The 19729-nt window shown below is 34.6% G+C and overlaps 2 protein-coding genes across 3 annotated transcripts in view; one reads left to right on the forward strand and one right to left on the reverse strand.

Moving 5' to 3' along the window:
* Positions 1-19729, forward strand: part of RAB28 (RAB28, member RAS oncogene family) — a 145587-nt gene that overhangs the window by 105170 nt on the left and 20688 nt on the right. For both annotated transcript variants that reach the window (XM_044682278.1, XM_044682279.1), the window contains exon 5: positions 12611-12714. In XM_044682278.1, coding sequence (XP_044538213.1) covers positions 12611-12714 — 104 coding nt within the window. The remainder of the gene's footprint in view (positions 1-12610; positions 12715-19729) is intronic.
* Positions 3627-4551, reverse strand: LOC123251724 (60S ribosomal protein L11-like). The gene is given in 1 exon segment (XM_044681024.1): positions 3627-4551. A coding segment is annotated over 1 exon segment (606 nt). The 5' UTR covers positions 4233-4551.

The following is a 19729-nucleotide window of genomic DNA, read 5'->3' on the forward strand; positions in this document are numbered from 1 at the left end:
TGTTCCTATTATTTTTCTCCATATCTATTAACTCTAATTTTTCTAAAATTTCATTCACATCTCTTACCTCTTATTTATTTTTTGGTTTGATTTATCTAGATCTGATACAGGAAGGGTCAGGTCTCCCACTAGTATAGTTTTACTATCCATTTCCTCCTTAAGCTTCAATAGTTTCTCCTTTTAAAATTTGGATGCTATACCATTTGGTGCATACATATTGAGTACTGATATTTCCTCATTGTCTATACTGCCTTCTATCAGGATGTAATTACCTTCCCTATCTCTTTTAATCAGATCTACTTTTACTTTGGTTTTGTCAGATATCATGCTGGCTACTCCTGCCTTCTTTTTCTCAGTTTATGTTCAGTAGATTTTGTTCCAGCCTCTTATCTTTACCCTGTGTGTGTCTGCCTGCCTCATGTGTATTTCTTGTAGACAACACATGATCAGATTTTGGCTTCTAATCCACTGCTCTTTGCTTCTGTTTTATGGGTGAGTTCATCCCATTCACATTCAGATTTATTATTACCATCTCTGTATTCCCCATCATTTTGATTTCCTCTCCTAGTCCTGCTCTTTCTTCTTTCTATATTTCCTTCTACACCAGTGTTTTCCTTTTAATCAGTCCCCTAATCCCTACCCTTATATTACTTCCCTTCCCACCTCCTCCCTCCTTATCCCCCTCCTTTTTTCTTTATGGTCTATTGTAATGAAGAAGTGGGTCAACAAGGGGCCTTAAGCTGGTAACCAGGCTAGCAGGAGGATAGTGCTGGTTGTAAGGATGGAGTGAGCATCCTCAATTGGGCTTGTAAATTGATTATGAAAGTACAAGGATCCAAGCCTGGGAACTGAGTGGGGAAGGAACAAGGCAATGGTAAGAGGGCTTGGAAATACTAAGATATGTTGTTGAAAATTATCTGACTAAAGCTGATAGAAATCCTTGGAAGGTCTAGGTTGACAGAGGGCAGGTAGCCCTCAGCCAGAGTGAAGCTGTCTCTGGTTAGGAAATAGAGTTGATCTTTTGGCTGATCTTGTAGGTAATGATAATAATAATAATATTGTGTTGCTCTAGAAGATTGGGTCTTAAAATCCCAAGTTCCCACCACCTGTTTCACTCCCACCACCCGGGCCCAGGGGGTAAAGGATTAAATCAGTGGTCAGGACGAAGTTAGGTCCGGGAAAAAACCCCAGCCCTGCATTTCCAGGGCTTTTATACTCCAGGCTCAATTGGCAATTGGTATCTGCCCAGTTGGCGGATGCCCCCTTTAACATTCCATCCAGGGCAACTGACAGGTTTGCCCTTAGGCAACATGGCAATGTTAAAATCCTATATTAAATTCCTATTAAATACCCTCCCCCCTCTCTTTCCTTCCCTTTTGGTACTCCCCGCCCCACTCCCCACGTTGACTTTTCCCTCTCAACTTCCCTTTACGATAAGACAGAATTCTGTACCCTAATGGATCTAGATGCTCTTCTACTGAAAGATTTAAATATTACCTATTAACACTCTCTTCCTCTCCTTCTTATAATAGCATTCTTCCCCTCTCCCTTCCATTAACCTCTTTATGTGGTATAATTTATTCTGTTTTTCTTATTCTTTCAAGTTTCTTTTGGTGCCATCTTCTGTTACCCCCCCCTTTATTTTTTTACATATCATCTTAAACCACTTAGCACCCCGACTACTTATGAATAATTCTTCTAATTGATATAATAGTGAATACAATTTTTGAGAGTTAGAAATATCATTTTTCCATAAATGAATATAAACAATTTGACCTTACTGAAGCACTTAAAAGAAAATTTTCTTTTCCTTCTCTTACTTGTTTACCTTTTCATGTTTCTCTTGAATTTTATATTTGGACATCATATTTTCCATTTAGTTCTGGTCTTTTCTTTACAAATACTTGGAAATCCTCTATTTTGTTAAATGCACATTCTTTCCCCTGGAACTATATATAGTCAGTTTTGATGGGTAGGTTATCCTTGGTTGTAGACCCAATTATCTTGTCTTTATGAATATCATATTCCAAGTCTTGTGGTCCTTTAGTCTGGAGGCTGCCAGATCCTTTGTAATCCTGATTGATCCTCCTTGATATCTGAATTGTCTCTTTCTGATTTCTTGCAATATTTTCTCCTTAACTTGGAAGCTCTTGAAGTTGGCAGTTTCATTCCTGGGGGTTGTCTTTTGAGGATTTAATGTAGAGGGTGATCTATGGACTCTTTCAGTGTCTACTTTGCCCTCTTATTTAAGAATATCAGGGCAGTTTTCTTGGGTAATTTCTTGTAGTATTATGTCAAGGTTTCTGTTTATGTCTAGGATTTCGGGTAGGCCTATGATTCTGAAATTGTCTTTCATGGACCTGTTTTCCAAGGCAGCCATCTTCTCAATGAGGTATTTTATTTTTCCTTCTATTTTATCATTCTTTTGACTTTGCTTTATTAATTCTTGCTATCTTGTGAGATCATTAGCTTCTACTTGCCCAATTCTAGTCCTTAAAGACTGGTTTTCAGCTATGATCTTTTGATTTTCCTTTTTGGTTCAGGCTATCCTGCTTTTCATTGCTTCCAGCAGATCAATTCTGGTCTCCAATTTGTTTATAATTTCATTTGATTTTTGGGCTTCTTTTTCCATATACTTTTTTATTTAGCCTGTCCCCAATTGATGCATATCCCTTCACTTTCCAATTCTTTCTTCCTACAAAAAGAGCCACTTTAAATATTTTTGAACATATAGGTCCTTCCCCCCTCCACCCTTTTTAAATCTCTTTGGAATATAAACCTAGTAATGATATTGGTAGGTCAAAGGGTATGTACTGCTTTATAGCCTTTTGGGCATAGGTACAAATTGTTATCTAGGATGACTGAATCAGTTCACAACTCCTCCAATAGTGCATTAGTGTCTCAATTTTCTTACATTCACTCCAAGTTTTATCATTTTCCTTTCCTGCATAATAGCCAATCTGATAGGTGTGAGGTGGTATCTCAGAGTTTTAAATGTGCATTTCTCTAATTACTAATGATTTAGAGAATTTTTTGCATGACTGTGAGACTTTTAATTATTTGAGAATTGCCTGTTCATGACCTTTGACTATTTATCAAGTAGGGAATAACTATTAATAGAGAAACTTTTGCTTATACTTTGCTCATTTTTTCATAGGGAAGTGGCTTTTGGTTTTATATTTGTGTTAGCTCTCTAATATCTTGGATTTCAGACATAAGTGATATTTGGTACAAATATTTTTTCCCCTATTGACAATTTTCTTCTCATCCTGGTTGACTTAATTATTTCAAAAGCTTTTCAGTTTTATGTAATTGGTTATATTTTATCTTTTGTGACTGCCTGATCCTTTCTTTACTTAAGGACACTGTAATGAAGTAATTTAGGGAATAGAATAGAAATTTATAAGAGTTTGGCTGTCAGCTTTGAGCATTCTGTATTGGAACACAACTGGGGGAGGAAAAAACTGTCAGTGCTGGTGTGAGAGGGGTTTGGAGGAGAAATCCAGGCAGGTGTGACTCTGGATCTTTGGGATTGGAGAAGCTTGAAAAGTACATCTCTCAAGACAACCCTTGGTAGTGGATAGTGTATGTTCTGGTGGACATTTTGCAGGCATTTTTTTCAGTGATCATTTTATTGATCTTTTAATAGAAAACAGGACTTTTTTGCCAGGAAGAATGATGCCACCATACTTCTGCTGGAACCAGTGCATGGCTTCCTCTTTGCCAATTCTGTGTTTGGCTCCGATGTAGCCTGTCCCATGCTTCTTGTCTGCAATGCTGAACCCAGGTCTGCCCAGCACCACATAGAAGTCCAAGCCATAAATGCCAATGCTCTGGTCTTATTTAATGCCCAGATCGATATGCTCTTAGATCCCAAAGCCAAAGTTGCCAGTGTCTGAGAAATTTATTTTTCCTTTACTCATATTCTCACACTTCAGGCCCTTCTCCAGAATCTCTTCGGCTTTGGCCTCTCGGACTGTACAGTGAACAGCAGCAATCTTCTCATTTCTCCTGATTCCAAAAGACCTGACAGTGTAACGAGCTTTGTAGAACACTGAGGTTTGGCCTATGAGCTGCTTCAACACTTTGGCTGCCTGAGTCAGCGTGTCTCCACTCTCCCCAAAACAAATGTTGAGGCATAGCTTTCGGATGCACAGTTCCCGCATGGGATTTTCCTTTTCACCTTGATTTTGTGCCATAGTGGTGAACCAGAAGAGAGGAAAGAGCTTCATTCTCCATGTCTTAACTAGCTATATTCGTGCCAAATAATCTAGTTTTTCGGAGAGTTGGGGACTTAAGAAAAAAAAAAAAACAAAAAAGAATACAACAACTTATGTTTCAGACTTATTTTTTGAAGTCAAAGTAGATCAACAAGACCTAATCACCACAGTTTATTTGATGGGACTCAATCTTTTTAAATATTTTATTCATTTTAATAGAATTTTACCTGTATTAGTTAGGAATTCACAAACACCAACACTTTTCTTCATGTCATATTCTCATTTAAGGAGTGGATTTTCTTTTTCCTTGGAGTTATAATAAGCTATTATAATATCGTTTGAACAGCAGAATGAGTAAAGAGTAATCTAAAGAGTAAGTAGTAACTTCAATACATTTTGAACAACTTAGAGATTCATTTATAGGTATATGATTGTACTTTCTCTTTGCCCTCTCAGATAAATAAGGCTTTAGATTTCCTCTCCCTCAATTTTTTTTTACTCTTAAATTGGTTATTTTTATTAATAGATCATTTTGCCAGTCAAATCTTCATTTGTGAATAATAATGGTAAGATGTGGGGTAGAGAGTTCCGGGGGTGGAGCCAAGATGGTGGAGTAATCCTTAGCAGCTCTGTGCCACCATGAGAACCTTTTCTGGCCAAGATTAAAATATCACCACAAAATGAATACAGGAGTGAAAGAACCAACAAGGAGACAGAGACAAGCAGAAGAGCAAAACCCAAAAGATAGGCGATGAATATCTGGGGCCCTGGGGTGAGAGGAGAGGAGACCCAGAAAGAAGCTGTTGCAAGGAGGGAAGAGCAAGCCAAGGGTGAGCCACCCCCATCTCCCCATCTGCTATTTGAGGTTTAGGAATCTATGCCTACGCCAACATCCAGATCTTTGAGACCCTGCCTGAGCAAATAGAGGTACAAACCAACCCATACCCCTTGAAATTTCAAACCTGTGGAGAAATCAGAGCCTCAACCCAGGGAATTCCAGTCTGGGCTTGGGACAAGGACTTAATTCACACTTTGGGGTGAATGATTGTACTAAGTACTGGTCTTTTTGCCTGATTGAATCAAATGCACAGTGAGAATAAAAACTTGAGACTAACCCTGAGGCTAGAATTTGACCAGCCCCCTACCTGATCAAGATCTGAGTGAGATCAAAAGCCTACACCTAAACCTGAGGCAAATCTATCAGCATCTCAAAGGTCAATTTAATCATCATGGGGAGGGGGAGAAATGCCAAGGAAAAGGAAAGGGAGTCAGCCTAACTTACCCACATGACAATTCAAAAGGAAGCAGTCTGAGGTTTCAACCCGAGCTCCTTCAAGGTCAGGTTCAGAAGGCCAAATCCCTCTCACAGGAAGTTACCATCATATTTAAAAGATAGTTCTTTTCATCACTTCCTGCATCCACCTCATTCCTGCTTCCACCTCCAGTACCACATGGACAAATGGCAGCCTCAACCTTGTTTTGGACTTCCCAGGTGACAGTCACTTGTTTTTGATTTGTCACTTACTATCACAGGTGGCTCATAGACCTACCCCCTTCGCCACTTAATTCTAAGTTGGGTGGGTTGACATATTCCTGGTGGCTAAAGTCTAAAGAATGAATAACAGTGAGCTAATTTCATTTACACACCATCACATCATCCTCCCCAATTCTACCTATAATTAGATAGGAAAAATGAGCCAACAACAACAAAAAAAAACACCTAACTCTAAAGAATTTTTATGGAGGCAAAGAGCAAGGTACAGACAGAAGGGAACAGTGAAAGCAACGGAAACACACCTAAAGTCCAAAAGAAAAAGAGATTGGACACAGAATCTGGAAGAACTCAAAAAAAGTCTTCGAAAGCCAATTAAGAGAGGCAGAAGAAAAGTGGGAAAGAGAATTAAAGTGATGTAAGGATAAATGAAAGTAATGCAAGAAGAAATGAGCCTATTGAAGAAGGAGAACCAAAAGCCGACATAGGAAAATCAGGCTTTAGAAATCAGAATTGACCATCTAGAAACTAATGATTTCATGAGAAATCAAGAAACAATAAAACAGAATCAAAGGAATGAAAAAATAGAGGAAAACATGAAATATCTTATTGAAAAAACAACTGACCTAGAAAATGGATCTAGGAGAGACAATTTGAGAATTATTGGACTACCTGAAAGCCATGATGACAAAAAAACCTTGGACTTCATATTACAAAAAATCATCAAAAATAGTTGCCTGGAGATCCTTAAACAAGAAAATAAAATTGAAATTGAAAGAATTCACAAATCACCTCCAGAAAGAAATTCTCAAATGACAACTTCTAGGAATATAATAGCTAAACTCAAGAGTCACCAAACCAAGGAAAAAATACTTCAAGCAGCCAAAAAGAAACCATTCAAATACTAGGGAGCTACAATTAGGATCACACAGGACCTAGTGGTTTCTACATTAAAGGATCATAAGGTACGGAATATGATATTCAGGAAGGCAAAAGATCTGGCTTTACAACCCAGACTCACTTATCCCACAAAATTGAGTATATTCTTTCAGGGGGAAAAAATGGAAATTCAGTTAGATAGGAGATTTCCAGACATTCCTGAGGAATAAGCCAAAGACCTAAACAAAAAATTTGAAGTCCAAACACAAGACACAAGAGAAGCCCAAACAGGTAAATAAGAAAGAGAAAATTTAAGAGACTCATTAAGGTCAAAATGTTTATAAGTTTACATGGAAAGAGAATTTCTGTAATTCTCAAAAATTACTCTTAATAGTAGAGAAGATAGAAGGAATTTATTTAGAAAGAGTGTGGAGAAGTAAGTTGATTATGATGATATAATATATAAATAAATATGATTTTATGGAACAATATGTATGTATATGATTTGCATGCATATGAATGATAGGTAAAAAAATCAGTCAAGGGCTGAAAGAGAGAGTTGCACTGAGAGAAAAGGGAAGGGAGAGATAGAATATGGTATATTATATAACATAAAGAGGTGAGAAAAATCAATACAGAGAGGGGAGGATAAGGGTGGTGATGGGCAATGTGTAAACCTTACTCTCAATGTAAAGGGCTTAGAGGGTAAAACAAGTATACTCAGTGGGGTGTAGAATTCTATCTTACCCTACTCAGTGGGGTATAGAATTCTTTATTATCCCACAGAGAGGTAAAGGGGAATTAGACAAGGGAAGAGGGAGGTAATTGAAGGGAGGAGGAAGTGGAAGGAGGTGACTGAAAGCAAAATATTGGTGAGGAGGAATAGAGAAAAAGGGAAAAGAGCAGAATTTAAAGGGGGATAATATGATGGAGGGCAATACACAGTAATCATAAGGCTGAATGTGAATGGGGCGAACTCATCCATTAAACAGAAGCAGACAGCAGAGTGGATTAAAAACCAGAATCCTACTATATATATATATATATATATATATATATATATATATATATATTGTTTACAAGAAACACATTTGAGGCAGGGTGACACGCACACAAATTCAAGGTAAAATGCTGGAGCAGAATTTATTATGTGTCATCTAAAGTAAAAAATGCAGAAGTAGCAATCATGATACCTGACAAAAGTAAAGTAGAAATTGATCTCATTAAAAGAGATAAGGAAGGAAATTACATTAAAAGGTACTATAAACAGTGAAGTAATATCATTACTAAACATTTGTGTACCAAATGGCATAGCAGCTAGATTTCTAAAGGAACTCAAGGAGGAAATAGATAGTAAGACCATATTAGTGGGGGATCTCAACCTTCCCCTTTCAGAACTAGGTAAATTGAACTGAGAAATAAATAAGAAAGAAGAGAAATGAATGAAATACTAGGAAAATTTGAGTTAATGATATATGGAGAAAACTGAATAGGATTAAAAAGGAATATATCTTCTCAGCAGTACATGGTACATATCACAAACAAATGTAGAAAAGCAGAAATAATAAATGCAAGTTTTTCAGATCATAATGTGATAAAAATTATACCTAACAAGAGTCCATGAAAAGACAAATTTAAAATTAATTGGAAAGTAAATAATTATTCAAAACTGGTAAGTCAAAAAAGAAATTATAGAAACAATTACGGACTTCATTAATGAGAATGACAATAAGGAGACATTATATCAAAACCTATGGAATAGAGCCAAAGCAGTACTCAGGGGAAAATTTATATCTCTGAGTGTATATAGCAACAAAGAAGATCAATGAATTGGCCTTACAACTTAAAAAATTAGAAAAAAGAACAAATTAAAAATCCCCAGATAAAAACTAAATTGAAAATCCTAAAAATTAAAGGAGAAATTAATCAAATTGAAAGTAAAAGAACTATTGAACTAATAAATAAGACTACGAGCTGGTTCTTTGAAAAAAAAACAAAATAAACTAAGTACTGGTAAATCTAATAAAAAAAGAAAGTAGAGAATCAGATTAACAGTATCAAAGATGAAAAGGGTCTTACCTCTAATGAAGAGGAAATTAAGGTAAATTATTAAGAATTATTTTGCCAATTATTTGGCAATAAATATGACAATCTAGGTGAAACAGGCGAATATTTACAAAAATATAAGTTACCTAGATTGACAAAAGGAGAATTAGAATACTTATGTAATCCCATCTCAGAAAAAGAAATTGAACAAGACATCAAGGAACTTCCTAGGGAAAAAACTCCAGGGCCAGATGGATTCACAAGTAAATTCTATCAAACATTTAAAGAACAACTAATCCCAATACTATACAAATTTTTTGATAATATAAGCAAAGAAGGAATCTTACCAAATTCATTATATGACACAAATATGGTATTGATTCCAAAGACCAAAAATAGAAAAAGAAAACTATAGACCAATCTCCTTAATGGACATAGATGCAAAAATCTTAAATAAAATACTAGTAAAAAGATTACAGCAAGTTATTACAAGGATTATCCACTATGACCAGGTAGGATTTATACCAGGATTGCAAAGATGGTTTAATATTAGGAAAACCATCCATATAATTGACCATATCAACAACCAAACCAACAGAAATCACATGATTATTTCAATAGATGCAGAAAAAGCCTTTGACAGAATACAACACCCATTCCTATTGAAAACACTAGAAAATATAGGAATAGAAGGGCCCTTCCTCAAAATAATAAACTATATAAATAAAACCATCAGTAAGTATCATCTGCAATGGGGACAAGTTAGAAGCTTTCCTAATAAGATCAGGTGTGAAGCAAGGATGCCCATTATCACCTCTGCTATTTAATATTTTACTGGAATTGCTAGCAGCAGTAATTATAGAAGAAAAAGAAATTGAAGGGATTAAAGTAGGCAATGAGGAAACTAAACTATCACTCTTTGCAGATGATATAATGCATGGTATAGTTAAAGAATCCTAGTAAATCAACTAAAAGGGTAATGCAAATAATTAAAAACTTTAGCAAAGTGATAGGATACAAGATAAGCCCACATAAGTCATCAGCATTTCTATATATTTCCAACAAAATTCAGCAGCAGGAGTTAGAAAGAGAAACTCCATTTAAAATCACAATAGAAAATATTTAGGAATTTATCTACCAAGACAAACATAGAAATTAAACCAACACAACTATAAAACACTTTTCACACAATTAAAACTAGATCTAAATAATTGGAAAAATATTAATTGCTCATTGGTAGGATGAGCTAACATAATAAAAATGACAATCTTACCCAAATTATTCTAGTTATTCAGTGCCATACCTATCAGATGACCAAAAACTAATTTATTCAGTGCTATACCAACCCATCTACCAAAAATTATTTCATAAAGCTAGAAAAAATCATTAAGTTCATTTAGAAGAACAAAAGGTCAAGAATATTAAAGGGATTAATGAAAAAATGTGAAAAAGGTGGCATAGCAAAGTGTCTTAGAAATCAGTAACCATCAAAATGATCTGGTACTGGATAAGAAATGGAGAGATAGATTAGTGGAATACATTAGGTGTACAATATACTGTAGAAAATGACTGTAGCAATTTAGTATTTTATAAACCCAATGATCCAGACCTTTGGGACAAGAACTTGCTATGTAATTGCTGCAAAAACTAGATGTAGATTAATCTCATACTGTATACCAAGATAAAGTCAAAATGGGTACATGATTTAAATGTAAAGGGTGCTAACATACAAGCAAATTAAGGGAGCATGCGCTAATTTGCCTGTCAGATCTATGAGTAAGAATTTCAGACCAAAAAAGAGATAGAGAGCATTCCAAGATGTAATAATCCAACCATTCTGGAGAGCAATTTGGAGATAAGGCCAAAGGGCTATGAAACTGTACATATACTTTAATCCAGTAATCCTCCTACTAGGTCTATCCTATACAGATTTTTTTAAAAGGGAAAAGGACCTATTTGTACAAAAATATTTATAACAGTTCTTTTTGATGTGGCAAAGAATTGGAAAGTGAGTCCAGTTGTGGAATGACTATGCAAGTTGTGACTGTAATAGAATGCTGTTCTCGATTAAGAAATGTCTCAGCAGGCTGATTTTAGAATAATCTGGAAAGATTTATATGAACTGATTCAGAGTGAAGTGAGCAGAACCAGGAGAATCTTGTACACAGAAATAGCAAAGAGGTATGATGGTCCATTGTGATGAAAAATGTTATCTACCTCCAGAGAAAAATTTGATAAAGTCTGAATGCAGATCAAAGCACACAGTTTTTTACTTTATTTTCTTCATTTTTTATGTCTTCCATAACATGACCAATATGGAAATATGCTTTGCATGTTTGAGGATGTATATCCTATATCAAATTTCTTACTTTTTTCAGGGAGAGGGAGAAGAGGGAGATAATTAGGAACTCAAAATGTAAGAAAATATAATAGGGAAAAAATAAAATATTGCTGAACTTGGGAAATAAAGTAACTATTCTGGATTTTTAAAGCACTGCTTCCCTTTCTATGTTCACCAGTCATCTCTTTAACAAAGGTAGAATTAAGTAAATTATTTTCAACAATTACATTGGGTTTTTATTAAGACAGTTATTGAACAGTTATATGCTTAATATGCTAGTTTGATTTCTTTCGGTATGAGATATGAGGTATGCATGGTTTTTGGTGGAAAGCTGGCATTGCTTTATGTTTAACTAGTTAGTGATTTCATTAGGGATTTTTCCTAGTGACGTTATTTGTTCTTACTTTTGTTGTTGAATTAGAAGCATTTTAGCTTCAATATTATGATAAACTGTAATATAAACATTAGTGCTAATAGCTTAGTATTTTAGGTGTCCACAAATTAATGCCTGTGGTATCTGGGCGTTTTTAGGCCTGTTCTTGTAAACAAGGCCTCAGTGATGTTTAAGGAACAGCAACATGAGGCCAAAAAATAAAAGCTCCACATTAACCAAGGTAAGCAGTATAAATGGGGCTTAGGAATCTCCTGTTAGACCAAAAATCTCCCAGAGAAAATCTCCAGAGCCTCCAAATTAAAGACCTCCAATATCATTTAAAATAAAGCCTTTTATGTAGCAGGAGGGCATTTTTTCAGTTGATAATCAATTGCCACTATTATGCAGGCTTACTAGATTTGCAAATTTACAAGTTTTTACAAGTCAGTTGGGTCCCTTCCTCAGGAAATCAGCTTAAGTTTTTTTTTCCTGTATTGACTCAAAGAACCTAGTTGTCCTTAAATCCTTGTGAATATATTTGCCTTATAATTTGAAGGCATTGAGTCAACACTCGTATTGGTACTGCAATGCAATAAAAAGAGAAAGTTTTCAATATAGATTCCTGTTAACTTCAGGATCAAATTTGGAAAAATTGGAATGTACACGATAAAACCTGTCAAGATTTGAGTTCTATGTTCTGCTTTCAGTACTAATGCTTCTCTGAAATGCTGTCTTGTTTAAGTGCTTTATTTCCAGAGGGCCTATTATAAGGAAAATCTATGCATGCTACTCTCAAAATATATAAAGGAAAGTAAATTTCAAAAAGGAACTTACTTAAGTTTCCTTTTGTGAAAATAGAAATATTTCAACAATAAATTCATTAATATTTTGATGTTTCTAGACACTAACAAGATATTTGTCATATAATATTAAAACTAGAAAACTCAAAAACATTCAAATTATATCTCATTATAAATGAATTTAAGTCAAATTTGAAGGAGGCATATATTTCATTAACTGTTAATTTATTTTGAATAAATCTTTGTTCTTCAGATACATTTATACATTTGCTCACTCATTCAACTCTTGCTAAGTATCTAGTATGTGTAAAGCATAGTAGTACACATGATAAGCAGACACCACTGTATTATGATAGAAATAAAGATAGAATATTCTTCTCTGTTAATTGAAATTATTAAGCAGTCTTATTTATAAACAGTAATGTGTTCAATTTTGTCTTTCTTTGAATGCCTTTCCAGTTGATTTGGAACATATGAGAACAGTAAAACCTGATAAACACCTACGTTTTTGCCAGGAAAATGGCCTCAGTAGTCATTTTGTGTCAGCAAAGACTGGAGATTCTGTAAGTAAAATAAAGTGTCTTTAATATTACTAAAGCCCACTTGAATTATGTGTAGTAGTTTTAACCAGTTGGTTCCTTTTACAAACTTGTTAAAGCTATGTATATGTAGAGTATGTGTGTGTGTGTGTGTGTGTGTGTGTGTGTGTGTACATTTTGGGGGAAATATCTTTCTAATTCCAAAATTCTATAATGTTATGATTTTATAAATGTTTCATTTTAGCAGTTGGAAATTCCCTTGCATTACTTGGAACTGGCTTGCCAAACCATTTTTATATTTCCTGTATTTACCAATATTTATGGAGTGTGTGTTCAGTCATTTTTCAGTTGTGTCCAACTTTTCATGATCCCTTTTGGGTTTTTTTGGCAAAGATACTGGAATAGTTGGCCATTTTCTAGCTCACCTTAAGGATGAGGAAACTGAGGCAAATAGGGTTAAATTACTTGTCCAGGATCATACAGCCAGGAAATATCTGAGGCCAGATTTGAACTCAAGAAGATGAGTCTTCTGTCTCTCAGCTCAGTGCTCTGTCTACTATGCCACCTAGCTGCCCTAATATTCATGGGGGTCCTTGACATTGAGCAGTTTTCTGGGCTGAGTTTAATTTAGGCTCTAATGACTTTCTCCCTCTCTTTGAAGACCAAGTTAAATTCTCAATAAAAGTTGGTTTAAAATGGTTTGTTCTGGAAGAGATGGTTCTTCCCCAAAACATTTTCTAGTCCAAGTGGAGATTTTTGTGATTCCATACTCTGAATCAAAAACAATTTTGTATTTGATCCTGTTTTAGAAGGATGTGGGGGATGGGAACCTTCAGTTCACAACACTCTTAGCTGAGGAAGGTAGAATTGTTATATTGAAAGAATATTTCATTTCTCTTTCCCAAAAGTTAAATTAACAGGTTAGTTGTGTTTTATAAAAGACAGGCAGTAAGGTCCACAGCGTTGATGTAACTATTCTACAATTTAGTGAGCTCTGGGTGTCTGTTAGTTTCAGGAAAATAAGCAAGAAGGAAAAGCAGAGATGCCAGAGGGATTGGCAAAGCTCTCCCTTTAATTAGGTTTAAAAGACAAGTAAGGTAAATAGACTGCTTGAGGTCAGGGTTGCTGAGAAGCCAAAGTTAAAGACAACTAGACTACAGGATTGTTATTAGAAGCCAGAATATTATGAAGATAACTTAAAATGTCTTTCAAACCTTGAAAATATTAAACCAGAGATAAAGATTAAGAATTATTTTAGATAACACTTAAGGATGAGTGAATAAGTTTACTATTTGTGTAGAAGCTTTCCACCTTTTATAGAAAACAATATTTTCTAGTTCATTGCTATTTTAATAAAGCTGTTATTTTGATATATGTATGTATATATATGTATACATATTATATATAAAAGATGACTGAGTAGAAACACATGACAATGCCTCTCACTCAATTAAAACTATGGCTTAATTTATAATTAAGGCAGACTAGGGCACTATTTTTCACCTGGTGGCAATTTACCTTAGTTTGAAAACAAAGTATACTTCAAGGAACTATGATTTCTCACCAGCACAATTTACATCTCTGTCATAGTAGATAAGAGTTCGATAGTCATCATGGCAAAAAGTTAATTATTGTATAACCAGCTTGGTGAGGACTCTTTCAGCCCTAAGCCAGGTTTGTTTTTTTTTAAACGTGGTAGACATAGTCTGTCATTGGGCCTCTAGTGAATCCTTTCCAGGTTGGGTGGATTTGCTAAAATTTGTGCTATGCTAGGAAAAGCCTTTGAGAACTTTGGCTCAACTTCATATCATAATGAAACATTGGAGTAGGACTTGAGTAGTTTCTTAGAATGCCAAAGAAAAATACAAAACTTATTAGATATCAAACTTATAAACCTGGACACAAAGTCACAATAAAAGAAGTATCATATAATCCTAGCAGTTTTTTTGATTTTGAACTTGAAACTAAGCCTGAAAGTGGCAGGGGATCAAATCACACTCACATAAACAATGATGCCCATATTTTGCTAGAGTAAACTCAGAGAAGTTCAAGTATATATCTTTATCGACTATCTACTACTTTGTTCAGCAACTCTACATTCCTGGCAAAGTCCCAATTATGGCTAGGTTCTGGTCCTCAAGACCTATTCCTGCTCCATATCTGCTATTAACTCCTAATTAGTGTCCTAGCCTATAGTTTTTTTACTTTTTACCCATTTTCCACAGAAGTTACATTGACATTCCTATAGTACAGACCTGACTGTATTACTCCCCTGCTCAAGAAACTTAAGTGGTTCTCTCTTGACTGTAGAATAAAATATAAACACCTCTGTTTGGCATTTAAAGCCCTTAACATTCTGGCTCCAAACCTATTTTTTCAGGCTGATTTCACATTAATCCTACTCATTCACTCTCTTTTCCAGCCACACTGCCCTACTTGCTATTCTCCATGTATGACATGCTATCTCCCTCCTCTAAGCTTCTAAATAATCTATAGTCTATGCCCAGAATGCTCTTCCTTTTTACCTTGGCCTTTTGAAACCTCCAACCTTCCTTTTATCTCCATCAAATTCCACTTCCTAAATGACCTTTTCTAATATATTCCATTAATAGTGTTTTACCCACTGCCTCCAGAAATGATTTTATGTAATTTCTGTACGTACTTATCTATGTACATGTCATTTCCTCTTTAAGAAAATGTGAGCTTTTTGAGCACAGGGGCATTTTTGTTTGTCTTTATAGCTCTATCACCAGCACAGTGCTTAGTGCATAAAAATGGTCACAAAGTGTTTTTTTTTTTAAATCAAATTCAATTGAATCCCATTTACAGTGTGCCCATAGCATATGAAATCATAAACTTTTGGAGTTGGAATTATGCTAGAGAACATTTAATTAAATTTTTAGTTTCCAAATGAAAATGATCTTCAGACATTAAGTAACTTTGCCAAGATTACCCTGCTAGATTATAGTAGGGCCAGAAGTAGAAGTTCACTGTATGATACTATGTATATTTGTTATGTATGTAGGTATGTGCGTGTTTTTATTTATATGTGTGTATCCTAGTTTGACTTAGTAGCTCAGTTTAGTTTCCTGGGCCAAATCAATAATATTTTCCATATTAGGATAAAGAACATTTTGCAACATTTCCTCTTCTTTGCTAGCTAGTTTGTCCATGAGGAAACCCAGGGTAGGGAAGAGAACACTGATATTGTTTCTTTGCCCTTTTCTGTCTCTGGCCCTTTAGGCATTTGATAACTTTTCTCCTAAGCCTAGGATTTAACTTCATTATTAAAAAGTTATTTCAGTCAGTGGTTTTCTTGTAGCCAAGAGGCTCAAAACAGGTTGTGTACCCATTGGATTAGTCTTGGGCTTATAGATATTTAACTTTTAAAAAAATCATAGATCTAAATAATGTAATATGCCCTTTCTTGGTTTGCAGATGACAGCAAATCATGAAAGGATGATCAACACCTGGGATGATAGTATTAGAATAAAAATTCATTTAGAGAAGTTGCAAAAACTTCAACAGAAATAGATATTAGGTTTTATTATTTTTTAATTTTTTACTCATATAAATTTTTTAGAGAAATTTTTTCCATGGTTCCATGATTCATGTTCTTACTCCCCCCTTAATATCCCCCCATAGCCAATGTGCATTTCCACTGGTATCTTCATGTGTCATCAATCAAGAACTATTTCCATATTATTGATAGTTGTACTAGGGTGGTCATTTAGAGTTTACTTCCCAAATCATGTCCACATCAACCCGTGTGTTCAAGCAGTTGTTTTTCTTCTGTGTTTCCACTCCTGTAGTTCTTCCTCTGAATGTGGATAGTGTTCTTTTCCATAAATCCCTCAGAATTGTCCTGGGACATTGCATTGCTGCTAATACAGAAGTCCATTACATTTGATTTTATCACAGTGTATCAGTCTCTGTGTACAATGTTCTGGTTCTGCTCCTTTCACTCTGCATCAATTCTGGAGGTCTTTTCAGTTCACATGGAATTCCTCCAGTTTATTATTCCTTTGAGCACAATAGTATTCCATCACCAACAGATACCACAATTTGTTCAACCATTCCCCAATTGACGGGCATACCCTCGTTTTCCAGTTTTGTGCTACCACAAAGAGTGCAGCTATAAATATTTTTGTACATGTCTTTTCCCCTATGATCTCTTTGGGGTACAAACCCAGCAATGGAATGGCTGGATCAAAGGGCAGGCAGTCTTTTAGTGCTCTTTGGCATAGTTCCAAATTGCCATCCAGAATGGTTGGATCAATTCACAATTCCACCAGCAATGCATTAATGTCCCAATTTTGCCACATCCCTTCCAGCATTCATTACTCTCTCCTGATATCATTTTAGCCAGTCTGCCAAGTGTGAGGTGATACCTCAGAGTTGTTTTGATTTGCAAGAAATAGATATTAGGAAGAATATTTAAGTAGAAAGAAAAGCTGTGTGAGTACATTAATACAGTTGGGAAATACAGAAGTCATAGTGGACCTGAAATTGATCATGAGTAATCATAATTTTAAACTGTTTTTAAAAATAAAATTAAGGTGTTTAAAAAAAGATATATAATTTGTAGTAATAATTAATACTTCTACGGTACTCTGCAAGTAACACTTCTGACTTTAAAAGGGATAGAAAAATCCTTACATTGTGTAATGACCATTATTAACAGTTACTATGAGAACCATGGAAACTATAAAGGGTTTGGATAACAATAACAATTTAAACTTGGATGTCTCTTTAAAATTAATTAAAAGCTTTCTCCTGTTATTCCATTTAATCCTTACAACATCCTTGTGAGGTAGGGAGGGAAGATATTATCCTCATTTGTAAAGATGTGGAAATAATGATTATAATAGTGTGGAGATTAAAATTAATATTCAAAATACTAAATATTATATTTAGAAATATTTTATTAATAATAAAATAACAAAGGAAAGTAACTAAGAAGTACTAACCAGCCCGCTCCCAGGAACCAAAAAGAAAGAGGGAGGAGTTATAGCCAAATATAAAACAATAACATGACCATGCAAACATGGAGGAGCAGGAGAGATTAAAGGGAATTTTGGGAAAACTAAGGGACTTATGGGGGATGAAGTCCAAGGTTCAAAATCTCCATTTATACATATCCTGCTGTGATCCTTTGGGAGACCAGTCTCCCCAATGGATCATAAAAACATAAGCAACTTATAAATTGCAATAATTTGTGGATAAAAGGGGGAAAAAAGAACAAAATCAATGATTGCTACATTAACAAAAAGCCAGTTTGGGGGGGCAGTCCCCTTTGGCATAAAAGTATACATTCAAAACACATGCTTTCAAAACCCCCTCCCCCCAAGTTCAAATTCACATCCCAAAGTTCAATTCTGGATCTTCTTGATGCAATGGGCAGTCTCTGCAGGCATCTTCATGGCGCTTTCTCCAAACAGGTTTGTTGTCTAGATTCTGGGAGGTAGCAAATTTTCTAGCCTAAAATTTCCTAAATTCAAATCAAAGTTCATGACAATTACAAAGTCCCCCCTGAGGAAAATAATGACAAATAGGGATCACTCAGGGATACATGACTTGAGTTATAAAGGTATGTGAATTAATTGCAAAAGAAATAAAAAATATAAAAAATCCAGATAAAGGAGAAAAAAGAACTTGTGGATGAAATAGAAAATGTCAAAGTCTTATGTTTAAAAAAAATTAAGTAAAAGAAAAAACTTTTTATTTTTATTTGTTTTTTATTGTTATTGTTATTTATTTATTTTTATTATAAAAAATCTAAGTAAAGGAAAAATAAAACTATAACAGGTCCTTGAATCAGGGTCCAATTAAAGTGATTTAAGTAATTATGCACTTACCCAATCAGTAACCAGGACTATAGAAAGTTTGACACACTTATAAAAGACAGAAAAAAGGGAGTAGATTATAGGAGCCAGGATGAGGTGCTTGGATAGAATGTGGTTCAGAGGAAGTCCTGTGTATTGACATATGTTAAGCGCCACAACCTCGAACCCCAAACAAGTTCAAGTCCTCTTGTCTTGGTTCAAAATTACATCAATCCCAATGGGATTGGTTGTTCTTTTTGAACTTGTGCTCAATTTGCACTGTGAAGGTTGGCTTTGTGCTTCTTTAGCACTGTGTAGTGGCTCTTTTTTTAAATATTCTTCTGGAATCAGACAGAATCATTAAGCAGAGTCCCATAATTATTTAAATGATCAATGACATTATTCTAAAGTTTAAAGCCTTTTGGGGTTGAATTAATATTTGAACAATGTATTTTAAACTTATATTACTAAAAATGCTTTAAAAAGATTAATATTGATTATATGTACTTTAAGTACAAGAAATGAGAAAAGGGGGAAAAGTCACTTATTGTATTAAAAAATAAAAAGAAAAGCAATAAGAAAAATTCAGGAAAAAAATAAAATGTTTTCAAGTACAAAAATGAGAGAAAAAACCTCAAATACTGTATTGCACATACAAAGAAAAAAAAAGAATGTTTTAAAAATCAAAAATATATAGCTTAGAATCAGTAAAAGGTTTCTCAACCAAAAAATGAGATCCAATTTCCTTTTTAAACTTGGCCATGAACTACTATGAATGCAAATTATTTTTACAGAATAACAGATTTATAAAAACAATAATATAGTATATTATGTACAATCAAGTAAAGTACCAAATTCCCAAAATTCACAATAGCCCAGTTATTGACAGTAGCAAACAAACCCACTATCATAAAAGGATTCACATGAGTTGCTGTGTGCCATTTTAAAACCTATAAACTAATGCATACTTGTCACAAATTCAACAGATGTAGCAAATCTTTCAACCTTGGCAATTGCTGATGAAAACCCATTTGGGTCTAAAACATCACCAGGAATTTCTAGATCCTTCTGATGGGAAAATAAATTAAAATAAAGAGTTAAACTATCAAGCATGCAGGAGCTCTTTTTGGTTTCCTGCTTTTTATATATAAAGAGTTTGGGTAGCAAACTTCTATTTGTTTTCTCTACCTTTTTAAGACAACATTACATATATA

Source organism: Gracilinanus agilis, chromosome 6, assembly GCF_016433145.1.
Source record: "Gracilinanus agilis isolate LMUSP501 chromosome 6, AgileGrace, whole genome shotgun sequence".
Taxonomy (NCBI): Eukaryota; Metazoa; Chordata; class Mammalia; order Didelphimorphia; family Didelphidae; genus Gracilinanus; species Gracilinanus agilis.